This window comes from Sarcophilus harrisii, chromosome 5 (assembly GCF_902635505.1).
Source record: "Sarcophilus harrisii chromosome 5, mSarHar1.11, whole genome shotgun sequence".
Lineage (NCBI taxonomy): Eukaryota > Metazoa > Chordata > Mammalia > Dasyuromorphia > Dasyuridae > Sarcophilus > Sarcophilus harrisii.
In genome coordinates, this window is record NC_045430.1 from 176,927,143 (window position 1) to 176,945,403 (window position 18,261).

General features: G+C 36.3%; 1 protein-coding gene across 2 annotated transcripts in view; it reads left to right on the top strand.

The window, feature by feature from the left end:
- Window positions 1-17,817, top strand: part of CALU (calumenin) — a 32,875-nt gene extending 15,058 nt beyond the window's left edge. The window contains exons 3-7 of one of the 2 annotated variants that reach the window (XM_031939024.1): window positions 2,897-3,090; window positions 8,397-8,563; window positions 9,679-9,739; window positions 14,011-14,210; window positions 15,343-17,817. In XM_031939024.1, the coding sequence (XP_031794884.1) occupies window positions 2,897-3,090; window positions 8,397-8,563; window positions 9,679-9,739; window positions 14,011-14,210; window positions 15,343-15,447 (727 nt within the window). In that variant the 3' untranslated portion in view covers window positions 15,448-17,817. Of the gene's footprint in view, window positions 1-2,896; window positions 3,091-3,157; window positions 3,352-8,396; window positions 8,564-9,678; window positions 9,740-14,010; window positions 14,211-15,342 lie in introns of both variants that reach the window. The other variant, XM_031939025.1, reaches the window with a different exon arrangement.
- The last annotated feature ends 444 nt before the right edge of the window (window positions 17,818-18,261 follow it).

Sequence of the window (18,261 nt, forward strand, 5' to 3'; positions counted from 1 at the left end):
GTTCTTGGTTCTATGAACTTGGATAAGAGGAAAAAAAACAACATATTTTTACTGACCTTATATATCTTTTCAAAATTTAGCATTTCAATTATTATAAAACCTTATTCCAAGAAGGGGTCCATAAACTTCACCAGACTGCCAGCAGAGTCCATGGCACAAAATAAGCATTAGTTTGAATAAGTGCTACACACAAAAAAGCTGTTAAACAGAATGCTTATTACTCAAAGAAAAAGTTTCATGTTCAATTGCATGCTTACTTTGTATCATTAACTTGGAAAGATGGTGAGTATTCTTTTGGTACTTGAAGCATCTGTCTACCTGCCTGTCCATAGTTTTCCATTTTCTTTTTGTACCCTGTTCAGTTCACTTTTTCTTAAAAAAACTCACTTCTTAGAATTACTCTTTGAAAACTGTTGAATGCCATGAGATCGGGGTTCTGTTCCCTTGAGAATGACTCTGCCTGCAGCTTTGATTACAAAACTCATCTGTTGATTTGAAGATCACCAAATTGGGAGAACCCTGTTGAGAATATAGTAGCCTAGAATTTTGGATCAGAAGCTAGAAGGAACTGAAGAGGCCGTGTAGTCCAGCCTCCTCACTTTTTAGGTGTAGAAACTGAAGTCCAAAGACGACATGTGATAATAATGGAAAACAAAGTACTGTGAAGATAGTGCTTAAATGTAGTCAGTTTAAGCATAAATGTAATACCTCAAGTAGCCACTAGATGATGATGTTACTCTATAGAAAGTCCCCTCTTTTTTGGGGGGGGGGGGTGTGTTCCTCTAACAATAGCTATTAAAGAGGGTTTTGGGTTTTTGTTTTTTTTTTTGTTATTGTTGTTGTTGTTTTTTGTTTTTTGCAAACCACTTTCCTGATTTCAACCTTGTAAGTATTGTTTTCTTTCCCTGATCTTTCCCCTTTCTCCATTTTCTCCTCTCCTGTTTCCATTTTCCAGTTTTTTCTTAAGTGATCCATAATGGAAAATCTAAGTATATATAGTCTTAAATGTGAATACAGTAATTTTTTTTTTCTCTTGTTCTCGTTAAGTTTTTTAAATTTTTGGCAGGGAGAGAATTTACTTTTTTTGTTTCTTTGTGGGTCACTATTTTTTTTAATGGAAAAAGGTCTCTACCCTCATAGAACTTATAAAGAGTAACATTTTGGATTTGCTTGTTCCAATTGCAATGCAAAGCTACCAGTCACTTAAGAAGAATAGTGTAATCTTAATTGTATCTAAATATTTGTATGATAGCTTATAACTACATAAGTAATTTTTCTGTGTCTTGAAGGTACTCTGTTATCTTAACATTATTATTAACTTTATGAATTTGTAAAAAAAAAAAAAAAAAGTTAAAATCAGAGTTAAAAGCTTTTTCTTTAAATAGAACTTCCCCATCTTCTATTCCAAATTTTAAAAAATTTTAATCTTTGTCTTTTTTCTACATATGTTACAGGAGCAACCTGCCAGTGGTTGCTGGGGATCTAATTCTGACCAGCAGAATAGATTCCTTCATGTGAAAGGATGATAATAATACAAGGAGACTGAGAGGCAGTTGCATTCTCTGTCCTCTCCCTCTTCCCTCTCGCCTCCAATTTATTTCATTTCCCAATTCACAAGCAACATCTGTGTTAGTAAAGGCTGCTTTTCAATTCCTTCAAGTGTGTTATAATTCACAGCTGTGGGGACTTTTGGAGAATTGACCTGCCTTTTCACACTTAGGCATGGTCCTTAACATGCATATATCACACATCCACTCTTGTAACAAAGAAAACTAATCCTCTTTAATGAAGAAGCCAGTTAGTATGCTCCCGTTAGTAATATAAATAAAATTAAGTCACAAGAAACAAATACCAGCTTTGAAGTTCTGGTTCCCTTACTTCAAGGGAAACTGCCAGGTCACTAAGCTGTGCTACATGGCATAACCTGCTGATGGCCATGCATAATTATTAAAGTAATGGAGATTGCAAACGGAGATAAATTGATATACACAGATATCTCCACATTGAAAATGAGGAAAAGTTGTTTCACAGGCCACTTTAGTTTCCATACCTTGTTTAGCATCTTGGTCACTCAGCACGCTCACAGGGTGGGTGTCCTTCCTAAGTAGACTACATACCTTTAGGGCACGTTTTTATTGGAGATTATCTTTAACTATAGCTACACATAAAGGTCAAATTTAACTTTTTATTCTGAGTCAGCCTCACTTTATATAATAAGTACCTTTTCCACTGGTACTTAAACTATAGCAATAATGATTTTTTCTTAGTTGTGTGTGTGTGTCTGTGTCTGTGTGTGTACACTTGAACTTTGTGGGTGTATGCATTATCCCAGAACAGTCTTTTTGGGGGTGGGGATGTATGAGTTTTTTGTCCATTTCTCCAATATTTTTTCTCCTACCCCCCCCCCCCCAAATATGAAATTTGCTTTAAATCTTAAAGTATTGTGGAGTATAAAAAAAATATGCCAATGGTTGTGCTTTATCAAGGACTGGGAATTTTTTTCTTGAATAAGTAAATAAGTACTGTATAATAATATATACAAAGTCTGTAGAACTTGGAAGAAACTATATTTTTATTCTTGTAAGAAGCTATTTTTATTCATAGTCTGATCATAGCCTACAGTCTATCACTTAACTAGACCTTCCATGTGGATGCTGCTGCTAGAAGAAGCAGACCATAACTTTTCTTGGGGAATCCCTATAAAAGCAATAAAGGACTATTTAACTTCCCACAGCACAGGGCTGTTTTGCCCATCTTGTTCTGCTTTGGAGACAGTTCGTTTACTTCTCTTGCTTGTAGTGTAGCACAGCACATGTTGTCACATCATGCAGCACTGCCAAATCTAGAACTTTGTAACCTTTTAACCTCTTGCTGGATTTTTCTACATTTTCTACAGAAAGATTGTAAGTAAAATAGATGGCGACAAGGACGGGTTTGTCACTGTGGATGAGCTCAAAGACTGGATTAAATTTGCACAAAAGCGCTGGATTTACGAGGATGTAGAGCGGCAGTGGAAGGGGCATGACCTCAATGAGGACGGCCTCGTTTCTTGGGAGGAATATAAAAATGCCACCTACGGCTACATATTAGGTAGGTTTTGTCTGGGTGAAAGTCTTGTGGAGCCGGCACCTTGAAATGTAACTGTTTTGTCTTGTAGAGTGATTGTAGATAAAATAGACGTGGATAAAGATGGGTTTGTGACCGAGGGGGAGCTGAAATCCTGGCTTAAGCACACCCAGAAGAAATACATGTCTGACAATGTTGAACGCCAATGGCAGGAGTTTGACATGAACCAAGACGGCTTAATCTCCTGGGATGAGTACAGAAACGTGACCTATGGCACTTACCTGGGTAAGGGGCAAGATGTCAGCCTAACAGACGCTGACATGGGCTTGAATCAAAGAAATAAAAGGGCCACAAAATAAGGGAAAGGGTACAAAATTGTGCTGTGCCTTTAACAACTTCAGTTAAAAAATTGAGCTGGTTTTTACCTGCCTCTTAATCATTTGAAGCATGTGTGATTTTTGTTTTGTTATTGCTCCAGGTTCAACATTTCTTTTACAAGTAATATTTTTCCCTGCATTTTTTCTTTTATATCTTTCATGTAGGTTTGTTTGTAGTAGACCTTACATAAACAGCTGTGCAAAATAAAAAGCTACAACTCTTAATGCAGTTTAATTGATGATATTGCACTCCAAATTTGCATCACTTTATCTTTCTGCTAATTAGTGAGAATAAAAGAAAAAAGTATTTTCATAATTGCCTTTTTATATACAAGGTACGGTGCTAGGACCAAAGAAAATAATGGTTGATAAATTCAGAATGAGTGGGATAGGGTCATTTTATTTCCCTGACAAAATTTATTTACTGTAGAATGTTTTTTCCCCAAATCATTCTGAAAGTTGATTCTTCCTCCTGCATTTTCAAGCTCATGAATTTACTTAATTGGTTTGCGAGTGAACTCACAAAGCTATGGTACTTTTGATTTTTTTTTTTTTTTTTTAGCTTGAGGAGATAGCCTTAACATTGTTATATGATTAACCACCTATTAGCAATTTACAATTTTTGGATTGCTTACTGATAAACACTAGGTGGCTGTCTTAAGAATTTTATTCATAAAGGATTATGAGTGATGAGAAAGGTCCCCTTGCTTTAGTCACATCAACTGCAGATGTGATACAAATAGTCATTCCTTCCTATACCTTTAACCTATAAATTAGGCAGGCTTCTTTTTTTAAAGTGGTCTGATATATAAACACATACATATAACAGCTGATGTGTAATGATCTTTTGCTGCTAGAGAACCAACTGTTTGTGTTAATTGTAGGATTGGATGCATTTCTTATAAGGAGGCTTTCATGTCTGTGACTAGCTTGTTCTCATTCCTAAGTCTAAAGTGGAAATCTTTCAAATGCTTGGCATATAGCCAAGAACTGCAGAGTTTCCCTTCACCTAATTTAAGAACATGTGTATTCAAAAGTCAGGGCAGATGGTGAGACATCAAGTATGGCTTGCCTGGCTAGATAACTAGCATGCAGACGTCATCCTGATTTATCTGGTATTATGAACAAATATTAAGCAGTGACTAGGCTTTTGGTGATCTAAGCAAAATGGCATGATAATAAATTATGGTTCAGTCTACGGGGCGCATTCACCTTTTTCACGGAATATATGTGTTATGTACCCTTTGAGAGCTCTGTTACTTCACAGAGATGATGATTCAACATAAAGGGTATTTGTATTTCTATGGACAGACTACACAGTTCTGAAGCACTGGCTGGGAATAGCAATGTCTTTATAAGGCATCCCTCCATGGAATGTGGAAGGTATGGCTCTCAAGGGATGAGGATTTTTTTTTTGGCCTTGTATAAATTTAATTGTCATTCTTGAAGTTATTAGTTTTGGTTCAGAAATACACAAGAATGTCTTTTAATTGAAGTTTGTCATGATGAAACAAACTTCATCAAGGAAAAGAAAGATAGCTTTGTCTCTTTTTACAAGCAACATAAATCATCAGCTTTGAAATCTACCCTAAGTGGAGCAAGAGATTTAGATCCTGCCTGAGGTGTTATATAGATCAGCTAGGCAAATCTCACCTAGGTAAGATAAGGAGTAATAATGGACATCTAAATTTATGTTTCCTCCTTTCTATCTTTTTGCAAATCAAAGTTCAGCAATCATTTAGATTTTGTTTCAGTCTTTTTACTTCATAGAAAAAATAGAAGATTATTTACTAAGAATCCGATACTCTGTATCTTCCATATATTTTTCATAGTTACTACTATATTTTTGTTTAGGAGTGAGTGACTCACTATTTGAACAAGTAGTTACTAAAATGGTCTTCATTGAAAGTGTAGATTATTGTGACAATATGGTATAGAGTTTTAAAGTGCTGTACTTGGGAAGAATTTGGTTCATATACCATTTGATACCTATTAACTTTGTCACTATAAACAAATCATTTAATTTTTCTGTGCCTCATATACCAGATAAGATTCCTTCCAGCTCTAAATCAGAAATCTTATGATCTTAATGGAATTTTTTTTTTTTTATCAGTTTACATTATTTCTTTTTTTTTTTTTTTTTTTTTTTTTTAATAGCCTTTAATTTACAGGATATATACATGGGTAACTTTACAGCATTAACAATTGCCAAACCTCTTGTTCCAATTTTTCACCTCTTACCCCCCCCCCCCCCCCCCCTAAATGGCAGGATGACCAGTAGATGTTAAATATATTAAAATATAACTTAGATACACAATAAGTATACATGACCAAAACATTATTTTGCTGTACAAAAAGAATCAGACTCTGAATTATTGTACAATTAGCTTGTGAAGGAAATCAAAGATGCAGGTGTGCATAAATATAGGGACTGGGAATTCAATGTAATGGTTTTAGTCATCTCCCAGAGTTCTTTTCTGGGTATAGCTAGTTCAGTTCATTACTGCTCCATTAGAAATGATTTGGTTGATCTCGTTGCTGAGGATGGCCTGATCCATCAGGACTGGTCATCATCTAGTATTGTTGTTGAAGTATATAATGATCTCCTGGTCCTGCTCATTTCACTTAGCATCAGTTCGTGTAAGTCTCTCCAGGCCTTTCTGAAATCATCCTGTTGGTCATTTCTTACAGAACAGTAATATTCCATAATTTTCATATACCACAATTTATTCAGCCATTCTCCAACTGATGGACATCCATTCAGTTTCCAGTTTTAGCCACTACAAAAGGGCTGCCACAAACATTCGTGCACATACAGGTCCCTTTCCCTTCTTTATAATCTCTTTGGGATATAATCCCAGTAGTAACACTGCTGGATCAAAGGGTATGCACAGTTTGATAACTTTTTGAGCATAGTTCCAAACTACTCTCCAAAATGGTTGGATTCGTTCACAACTCCACCAACAATGAATCAATGTCCCAGTTTTCCCACATCCCTCCAACAATCATCATTATTTTTCCTGTCATCTTAGCCAATCTGACAGGTGTGTAGTGTATCTTAGAGTTGTCTTAATTTGCATTTCTCTGATTAATAATGACTTGGAGCATCTTTTCATATGACTAGAAATAGTTTCAATTTCTTCATCTGAGAATTGTCTGTTCATATCCTTTGACCATTTTTCAATTGGAGAATGGCTTGATTTTTATAAATTAGAGTTAATTCTCTATATATTTTGGAAATGAGGCCTTTATCAGAACCTTTGACTGTAAAAATATTTTCCCAGTTTATTGCTTCCTTCTAATCTTGTCTGCATTAGTTTTGTTTGTACAAAACTTTTCAGTTTGGTATAATCGAAATTTTCTATTTTGTGATCAGTAATGATCTCTAGTTCTGCTTTGGTCATAAAAACCTTCCCCTTCCACAGGTCTGAGAGGTAAACTATCCTATGTTCCTCTAATTTACTTAATGGAATTTTTTGACACAACCAAGAGTGAAGCTTTAAGTTCTATTCTTAAAATAGAGCAGTAATATTTTTATAACTGTATTCCAAGTGTATAGAAAAACTTCTCAGAATTTCTTTAGTAGGTCGCCAGTGCATTGTTACCACTGAAGAAACCCTACAGTTCTTTTTATAAAGCTTATGTGTCATCTGATTGAATTTGTTTGTTTTAATATCTTGGACTTTTGTTGTGTCTTACTTTTAAAGAATTTTCTGATAATACAGGATTATTGAAAAGACATTAAAACCCATCTGTGTAACCCCCTTCATTTTATAGACCTTATTAGCTAGTGGAGAGGTAATATTTGAATCTGTTTTCCTCTTCCTGACTTCAATTCCAGTGTTCTACCTGCCATCTTATTTTATCCTCACAATAATCCTGTGAGGTAGATGCATAATAAACTTTTATTCTTTTTAAAATTGGTTCCTTATCTACTGGTCATCCTGCCATCTAGGGGGGGGGGGTAAGAGGTGAAAAATTGGAACAAGAGGTTTGGCAATTGTTAATGCTGTAAAGTTACCCATGTATAAATCCTGTAAATAAAAGGCTATTAAATTAAAAAATAATAATAATAAAATAAAATTGGTTCCTTGATAGTTTCTCAGTTTAGAGAGATCCACTATTATCTATAGAGAATAAATTGTTGTTTAATTCAGCTGTGTTTTTTTTTTTAAGTTGAGTTTATCAGGGTTCAAATATCAGGGTAGGTTAAAGTCGTCATGAATTTATTTCAAAGGCAGCCATATATCCATGTTAGATTCCAGTAGTTCCATAAGTACTTAAACTTTCTGTGTTTGGGGAAAAAGACCAAAGATACCAAGTATAGTATTTTCAAATGTAGAGGAGCCAATCTTAAATCTCTTTACCTTTTCAACACATGGGATTCTATTACATGGACTCATGAAAGAGTTAAAGACTTAAGTGGGTTAGGATTAAAGCCAAAGGACCTTTGGAATCTAGCCTTTTAACTCGGACAGAATATAGAGCTGGAAGGAATTGGAACCTTAGAAGCCATCCATTCTGAGCTCCATGTTTTACAGATGAGAAAGCTGAGGTCCAGATCATTTAAATGATTTGCTCTAAGTCATGCAAATAATAATAAGCAATGATCTAAGTTCCCTGACTCCAAAGTCAAAAATGTTTTTGCTCCTTCTGCTTCACACACATACATACATTTACATATGGCCTCTATAAAGCCAGTTCTTCGATGGTCAGAATGTTTATGTTAGGTTGAAGCCTTTAGTGTTAGACTAGAAACTAGGCCTCCAGTTGGCCAGCTGTTATTAACCCAAAGCTAGGGCTGGTATCCTTTTTATCCTCTCTTGCTTCATTCTAAAATATGTCTTGGTGTTTCTATTTAGACTGGTGAGGTTTGTACTTATATTGATGTGTTCCCAGTTTCAGCACTTTTTGTTCTGGGATTCTAATGGATATGACATTGTTATTGTCTAGATGATCCAGACCCTGATGATGGATTTAACTATAAACAGATGATGATGAGAGATGAGCGAAGGTTCAAAATGGCTGACAAAGATGGAGATCTTATTGCCACAAAGGAAGAGTTCACAGCTTTTCTTCACCCTGAGGAGTACGACTACATGAAAGATATAGTTGTTCAGGTGTGTGTCAGGCCAGATGATACCAAGATTACAAACTACGCTTCTTTCCATGTGCTGGTGCTATGAGTTTCTTTTCTCTGTTCTTTTTCTGTTGGATTTGGCTGAATGGTTTTCTGTGTAGAATAGCTATTGGTCTTTCTGTTCAGTGCTTTGATACTTCCCTCTGACCCCAAGGAAGCAATAGTGTGTGTCAATTTCACCATAGATAATACTTTTTACCAGGTTATTTGAAGTCTTAATAGTGACCTATGTAAAAGGACAAGGTCTAATTTTTCATCAACCTTTAATCAATGTGTGAATCTATGACTATCAGACAGACACCGTAAAAATAAGAGATTCTCACTAATGGTTGGATAGGCTTCTAATTACCAAGTAATTAGGAGCTGCATGTTTTTTGTTTAAAACTAAAAGGGAATTGACTTTACCTATATTGAGATAAGGAGTAAGCACATCGAATAAAGTCAATAAGACTTCCTCTGGTCTTAGACACTTATCAGGTATGTGACCTTGGACAAGTCACTTAACCCTGTTGGCCTCAGTTTCCTCATCTGTAAAATAAACTGGAGAAAGAGATGACAAACCACTACCCCATCTTTGCCAAGAAAATCCCAAAAGGGTCACAGAGTCAGACATGACTGAAAAAACAACTCAGTTGAACATACTGAGCTATAAACATGTTTGATGGTCTTAGAAGCCACTCAACACTAACTGATGTGAGAAGCACAGATAAAGAGAAAGGGGATGAAGATGACTTTGAAGATGTAGAATCCTTTCAAGTGTCATTCTTTTTTTTTAATTTTAATAATATGTCTATAGTGAAAGAGGAACTCTGTCCTTGAAATCTAGAGACCTGAATTCATATCCCAGCTTCCACACTTATTGGATGTGTGACCATAGGCAAAATGTTTAACTCTGTGCTCAATTTTCATCCATAAAATGGGGTAATAATACTTGTACTATATAACTCAAAAGGGTTGTTATAAAGAAAGTACTGTGTGTATGTGTGTGGGGGGGGTAGTTTGCTGTGTTATAAGTCAAAATTAGATTATACTTCCTGTCTCACAAGGACAAGTGTCTTCACAAGTACAAGCTAATATCCTTTTTTTTCCCATTAGGAAACAATGGAAGACATCGATAAGAATGCTGATGGTTTCATTGATCTAGAAGAATACATTGGTGAGTTTGTCTTTTGAGAGTTTTTTCCTTAAAGAAACTGAGAAACTTTGAAAGTTCTATATACCTAGAAAAATAGTTTTATTCTTTAGGCTAGTCATAGGTATGGTCTTTTTTTTTTTCCTGAGACAATTGGGGTCAAGTGACTTGCCCAGGGTCACACAGCTAGGAAGTGTTATGTATCTGAGGTTAGATTTGAACTCGGGTCCTCCTGACTTCAGGGCTAGTCCTCTATCCACTGCCCCACCTAGCTGCCCAGTCACGGTCAATTTTTTTAAAAAGATTGGTAAAGAGGAAGATATTGTAGACTGGTGTGAGCAGTAACAGATGTGCATTGATATTTAATAATTATTATCCCATTATCTTAAAGGACAGGGGGAAAAATACAAAAACCCCAGTTTGGATCTTTGGAGACCCAAGAATGAGACAAAGAATAGAGGAGAGCAACGAGAATCATGTGTCAGTGGCATCAGTTAAACAGTTTTAACCACAGAACTGACTCAGGTTCTTTGTATAGACAGCATTTACTTGTTCCACACTTTGTAGAATTTTGTTTTCTTTTGTTAACAACAATTAGCAGTCCCTTATTCTCTTGCTTGTTAGGTTATGTCAGCCTCATATATTAATGAAGCAGTTTCACAGGCCACTTTTGGATTCCTGATGCTTTGCCTGGAATTCTTCCCTTTAAACTAAAATTCATTTCTGAAAGGGAGACTTTAACTTGGCTAAACATACCAATAGTTTTCTCAAATTGCACTGGGCAAACTTATCTTGAACTTTAGTGTTTCCAGAAATAATTTCTTTAGATTTTCCAGTGGAATGGGTGATCAAATCCCATTAGGTGAGTAATTCTGACATTTTATCATTTTCTTCCTCCTCCATAAAGGACTTTGAACCACTTAGGAATAGGAAAGAGAGAAGGCAGCTTTTTAGGGTAGTTACATGGGACACAATGAAAGTAAGTGCCATATTTATGAAAAGTGAAAGGTGGAAATTTTGGATTTTCTTTTTATATATTAGTGCCTTGTTCTTTTAGGTACTGAGCTTTTACTGTTTGCTAAAACCTGATAGAGACTGATCTTCCTTGTTGTAGGACTTGACCCTATAGGGGATCACATAATTGAATGCAGGGGTCAGGAAATTATTTTATTAGTAGTAAGTATTTGATTCTACATATCTGTATACTTGGGGGTCATGTAAAAAATTTTCAGATGGAAGGAGTTTGTGAGTGAGAAAAGTTTTAAGCAGCCTATCAATACAGGTTGGCAACTTTTCTGCAACTTAGAGTCTCAGAGAGTTGTTCCAGAGTCCTGAGAGGTTAGATAATTAGTCTGTGTTCACGTAGTCAATATGTGTGTGGCTAGCAGGATTTGAACCCAGATTGCCCTGATTCCAAGGCCAGTTCTTTACTACCTGTCCCTTAAACCTGAATAACAATGGTTTTCTGCTTTTTTTTTGAGAGGGGAGAAAGGGAGGGTCTTCTAAATCACAAAATTTCAGGATTTTATGCCCTTGATTCAGAGTATTCCTAGTTTCCAGAAGAAAAACTTAAGGTTTAGGATTTCAGCTGATTAGTAGGCAGATGGGTTGTTTTTGAAACTGATGGAGGGGATCTGATGAAGTTATTTCCACTTGGGGTAAATAGATTAGCAATTTATGCATCAAGATCATCCATCAGTTTAAACACTGTTAAAGAGACTTGGACTACATTTTGGCACATGGAAAGTCTTCAACAAAGCAGCTATTAGTTTCTGTCCTACTTAAAAGAGATCTTGGAAGAGGGTTTTTGCCACTTGTATTGAAGTTAAGGAAAGTTGATCAACCCCTTGAATTGAAAAAACACAAAAGTGATATTGAATATTTTGCTTCCGTTAAAATTATTTTTTTTCCGAATTAGGTCCTTCAAGTACTACTAATTGCTGTTTAACTGTTCTTCAGAGAAGCAAGAGTTCTGTTGGAAAATTACCATTGCTTGACCTCCTACTTACTAGGTCCTGGGAAGTTATCTGATGCAGTGGATGGAGGGCTAGGTCTAGAGTCAGGAAAACACCTTTTAATTAGTTTAATGGCCTCAGACATGTACTGGCTGTGTGACCCTGGGCAAGTCACTTAGCCTTATTTGTCTCTATTTCCTGATCTGTAAAATAAGCTGGAGAAGGAAATGAACAACCACTCTAGTATCTTTGCCAAGCTGAACAGTAGCAACATTTTGTATTTGTTAGAGTTTGGAGAAGTTATTATCCCTATTTAGTACCACAAGCCTTATACCTTCATAGTGAAATTGCAAATACAAATTCTCCCTACACATATTTGTGGTTTTTACCAAAGAGCATTTGATTAAGTAGAAGAAAATGTACACTTTAAAAACGAGGAGTCTTTGTTGCATGTGTTAAAATTACATGATTATTTCTTGAAAAATTCACCACAGAGTGTATCATTTATTCCAGTAATCGCTATTAAGATCAAGACATAAAACAGATGTATGTACTTTAGTGTTCACCATTGTTGAGGCAGTGTTTTGTACAATGTTTCAAATGGAAGAGGGATTCCACAGAACCTTCTAGGCCTTTCTTTTGATAGATGATAATTATTTTTAACCATAATAGAAAATAGTATTAAAATAATGTTTAAAAACCTTTTAATGAAAATCATGAATAGTTAAGAGAAATTGGTTTAATGTATTGGTCTACCTGCCATCTGGGAGAGAGGGTGAGGGGAAGGAGAGGAAAAATTGGAACAAAAGGTTTTGCAACTATCAATACTGAAAAATTACCCATGCATATATCTTGTAAATAAAAAGCTATAATAAAAAAAAAGAAATTTGTTTAGCAAACTATACAGGAAAAACTAAATGGATGAAGAAATACTGTTCTACAGACCATGGCATGCTGTTGTTGGATGTCTGGCTCATTGAGTTACTGAGCCATACATAGCTTTTTGTGGGGTGTGTGCATGCGTGCATATGTGTGTACACATATATATGTGAATGTTAGATACTGTAAAAGTGAGGTAGGCCCAAATTTAAATTAAGAGTAAGAGAATTGATTAGTCTGCATTTGGAAGGTTGTGCAGAGGTTTTTAAAAATCTCCAACTAATTTCCCTTTTTAAGATATTTTTCTGATGGTGCTTTGAAATTATAAATCTTAAAATATTAAAGGTTCCAAGGAATCAAAATTGTATGTGACTCAAGCAATAGAAAGACTCCTATTGGGCTTAATTAGGCATAATTTATTTATGGAACAACATGCAGATGATAAAAGGGAATTTTGGTTGTTCTGACTTGAAATTTCATTGTCATTAACGTGGTTGACTAATGCAGATGAGCAGTTGTTTCTAACTTAATTTATCTGGGCCACTAGAATGTTAAGGGTCTTGTATCCATTAGACAGCTTTGCTCATTTCAAGCCTGGCCCATCATTTATTTTAAGCACATGTATGCTGAAGTGAGTTGTATGGTGAAAGATAGCAAAAGGACTTATGGTTCCCACAAAAAAGTAACAAACCAAAAATAAAAGCCTCCCAGGAAAAAATATGACTTGAGTTGCAGCCTGTACTAATGGAAGGTGTACCCACATTGATGAGATCACACATGTGTATTATCCTTATATTGTCACAACTGGAATTGGAAGTTTCATGGTGCTTAAGAGCTGTCCATAATAATTAATTGGATATGATAGAATGCTTACATAGACAGTGTTATCAGAAAAGGTGTGTAAAAGACCCGTAATTTGCCTGATCAAATGCAGATTTTACAAATCTTTTAGATTTAAAAGAAATGTTCCACAGTGGTGTCTTGACACTCTGGTATTTTGGGAATCCTTTATAAGCCCCTTTTTAGTTTTTTTGAGCATGGGTCTTTTCCCATTATTTTTAAGCTATAAGGTTATTCTACTTATCCCTCACAAATTCTTATTATTTTTTTAATAATAATTTTTCTTTTCAAAATACACGTAAAGGTAGTTTTCAACATTCGCCTTTGTAAAACCTTGTGTTCCATATTTTTCTTCCTCCCTTCCTTAGAGAGGAAGTAATCTAATATAGATTAAACAAGTGCAATTCTTCTATACAAATTTCCACAATAAATTCTTCTTTATTAGCAAAATCAATATTGAAATTTGAAGGCTGTCTGCGGCTTACCTGGCCAGGAAAGCTAGTTTTTGTTGCTTATGTGCCAGGATATAGCTTAGTGGGAAGGAGAAGGAGCTGGATCTGATTGGTACTGAGACAGCTTTTATTGTATGTACAGTTTAATATGTATCTGTGGGGCACACAGGTGACATGTATAGCCATGATGGAAATGCTGATGAGCCAGAATGGGTGAAGACTGAGCGTGAGCAATTTGTGGAATTCCGAGATAAAAACCGTGATGGGAAGATGGATAAAGAGGAAACCAAAGACTGGATCCTGCCTTCTGACTACGATCATGCAGAAGCTGAGGCCAGGCATCTGGTTTATGAGTCAGACCAGAACAAGGTAAGTATAACTAGGCAACTTGGAGGTTATCCAAGTCTATTTCTGATTCATTTCCTGAATAATTTCCATAAATTCACAAAGAATAACTGAGACCGTAGCTGAGTTTGTTAAAAATTTAATTTAAAAACACTTGAGGGCAGTACCTACCTTCTTGCTCATACCTGATAAGACTCCACTTAACCCAGTGCTAGTGAACATTTGCTTTGTTGGTATAGACTACTCATTCTTAAAAATGACTTTCTAGGCATATTCAGAATATAAGTGATTACTATCTTATCTGTGGTCATCCATATTTTTAGGGAAAAGGGTAGAATATTTTTGTTAATATTTTATGTATTGGTCAATGAAATTTTGTCCTTTTTCCTTCCTAGTTGGATATGCTTTTTATTGACTCTGAAAAAGAGTCAAGATCCTGTATGTGTTGGAGTGTTAATTGGAATTTCTCCACTATCTTTTATTGTCTCTGGACACTTAGGATATCTTAGGTTAGCATATAGAACAGTGAAGAAATTTCCCAACATGATAAAAATCAGACTTTTCAGTATATTCCATTTAGACGAGGCTGACTTGAGATCTTCACAGAAATCCAAAAATTTGTATCCTGTTATCTAGGCCAAACCAGAGCCTCATGGACAGAATTTCCTATGTTGGAGTCTTTCTTAGAGAAGGCAGGCCTTTAGTCCTTGACTCTGCCACTTGGAGTTTCTGGTGTTTGAAATCTGTCATCTGGCTCTTGTTTACTTCTGAGATAAGAAATAGTAATTCTTTGCAGAGATTTTAATAAGTAAATTTCCTTTTGACAGTAGTCAAACAGTACAATGAGTTGAATCACTTTTGAAGTATTTGCCTCTAATCTCTTGGAGAGATCTCTCCTAGGAGCAGCAAATTATCACTAAGTTAAATACATCATCTCTAACTGATCTATGTGCTTCCTTCTGTCACAGTTTTATTTTCCATATGTATAGTATATGTGTATTACTGATTATTTCCTTTCTGGTGATGGTGATGACGAGTTATAGTGAGAAGAAAATTGGAATCTGAGATCTGACATGGGCTTTGTACTATGTTAATGCTTCTGAAATTGGGATGGGAAAAAAAGTCTACCTTACTCACATGTGATCTTTTATTTCAGGATGGCAAACTTACTAAGGAGGAGATCGTTGACAAGTATGATTTGTTTGTGGGCAGTCAAGCCACAGATTTCGGCGAGGCCTTAGTGCGACATGATGAATTCTAAATTGTTGACAGACAAAATCCATTTTTCTTCAAAAGTAATTTATTTTTTACAGCTTCTGGTTTCACATGAAAATCGTTTTCGCTACTGAGACTGTTATTACAAACTTTAAAGCGGTGAAAAAAACACAACAGCAAAACATATCCCGTCCACTTTCCTCCTCCCAAAGGGACTGGAGGGACATTCTGTGCTTCTGATGAAAAACTGTAATTATGACACTTGTGTTTTTTAGATTTACACTTTGTTTAATGTATAACAAGTTGTGTTTATTTTTGTATTTGTTTTCTGGTTGGGAGTATGACATGAAGGATAACCCATCCTCACCTCACACTAGTTCATTACCATCCCCAACCCTTTCTATAATTTTTTTTGTACTTTTTACTTAGTTAACTAATTTTGTAAAGCCTAAGATCAACAAGGAAAAGTCCAGGGGAGGAAAAATGTAAAACATGCCCTGCATTTCATATCAAAGAGATAACATCCTGGCACTGTCTGCCTAAAAGTATGACATTTCCCAATTGTTTATTGTGACCAGTTAGCTCTCCAGCTCCTGATCCTACTCATCATGTCCCAGGCAAGGAAGGATTCTTATTTGTAAACCTGGGCCAAGCTTTCCCTGATGTAGTTTTTCTGCTAAGGAAGGGAAAAAAACAAAACAAAACATTTACTCAATCTGACAAACACAGCTGGCCGAAAAAGGGTTAGGACTAGTGACTTGAAAATCAATCATGTAGTGGGTGTGAGCTATCCTTTCACAAAGCTATCTCCAGGGACAGCTGGAGAAATAAAGGAAAAGTAGACTAGTTTCTCTACTCTGTCTCAGGTCTATGTGAATTTGCTCGTTGAAACATCCAGGGCAGGCTTGTATGTGACAGCTGTTGAAATCATCTTTTCTATTGCTGAGTTGCTTGCCAGCAGGCAGGCTGATGGCCCCCTTGCCCTGTGCTCTCAAGGCCAGCCTGATGACACTGGGCAAATGGCTCCCACTTCAAAAAGTTACGATTTACTCCTTTTCGATCATGTCGGTGAAGTGCCTTTACTAGCCAAGAGAAATGATCAGTGAAGGCATTTCCTTTTATGGAACCCCAAGGTGGAAAATGTGCTGAAATGGAAACTGGTTTGGAGCAGAGAAACTCCAGTAAACATGCCATATGAAAGCTGCTGAGCTTGGAAACGCCCCAAGGGTAGGATAGGTTATTCTTATTTCCCTCTTACAGTATTAGTAAAAATCTCAAATGCAGTGTTCTTTATATCCTTGTGGGCTGGTTTCCTAAAACTACATGCTGCCGAATTTACCAGGGATCCTCATACCTCAAAACGCAAACCACTTATTCCCATTTGTTCCTAGATGAAAATTGCCTAGGCCTCAGTCAGTGTCAACTAGGGAACTCCATGATTTGGGTCTAGAGAAGATGGGAATACCCCAATAGATGACTTTACTGGCAGGGACCCTATGGTTTGAGTGCCATTGCCCATACCCACCCACCCCCACCCCAAAATAAAACTACATGGCTAAGCAGGCTGCCAACCTTTCTTAAAGAAAAGGAGGAATTTGGAAAAGGCTTTGTTTTCCAGTTAAATATAGTCAAGGAAATGGCTTTTTCCAATTCCACAGACTCCTTCCCTGCTTCAATACAACACTAACTATATTTTTTGAGGGACCTCAATTGTAAGTAGACCTCTCCTGAAAAAACATTTTGTGTTCCAAGTGAGCAATTTTCAGGTCATTAAGATGTGTATATATCCTTTATTACTTCATGTATCTCTTTATAAATAACATGTCTTTGATATAACTTGATAGCGTCGGGTGGAACTGGGTGAATACACTAAACAAGATCTTCTAATGGCCATGTTGAGAAAGACCTGATTATTGTGGGTGACTCTTATCCATTAGGTTCAGCCCCTGATTTGAGGTCCTATGCTCTACTAGACCCCCAGTTTCTGTACCAAGTTGGCTGAAGATGCTAGTGGTCCATATCCTGGCCTCCACTTATTTAATGCAGTTCAGTCATGAGTTACATGGGGAGGGTTCATACAGCAGAAAGCTGCACAGAGCCCAGCTCTAGTTTTTAAATCACCCACCCAAAGAGTGAATCTTATATATTACAGCAGCAGCAATTTCTGCATGCTGGGTGCTCAGCAGCGTGCATTTTACTTCAATCCCTCATGGAGCCCCTGGGTTACTTTTGGTTTCTAGAAAGCATGAAGCTGATGAGCAAACAGGCCACACATCCCCAGTGTGTGACCTGCGAATGCCGATTCTCTTCTTGATTTGGGTGTTTTGGTTTTTATGGAGTGTAAACCAAGTTTTATATTCTGTAATGCAAACAGGTTACTATCTGTTTCTCAATAAAACTGTTTACATTCATTGTATCTGTGTGTGTGTACATATTCTCTTAAGGCTATGGGTCTTGGTACCAAGATCACCCAAAAGAAGGGGTGAAGGAGATGGGGGTTGATAAGAAATAATCCAAATTGATGTCTGTTCAGATGCTGCCATCTACCAGTTTGACAGTATCCTTCCTAAAATCTCTTAAGCAGTTTTCTCTCCCACTGCAGCTGTAACTAATCTTGCTGATTTTTCTGTTTCCCTAGCACTACCCTAATAGAATGAGGTTCAGCTGCATGCTGTTGTAATGAGAATTTTTTAAAATTATTTACTGTTTACCGATGCTAAAAACCAAGCCAGTCCTGGAGGCACATAGTACGTTTATACACTTGGATAATTTCATAATGGTGCCTAGATTTTTTGGAGCTATAGGGACATTACTGTTGGTCAGATTTAGTAAGATCTATAACTAGACTGCCATTCTTAAA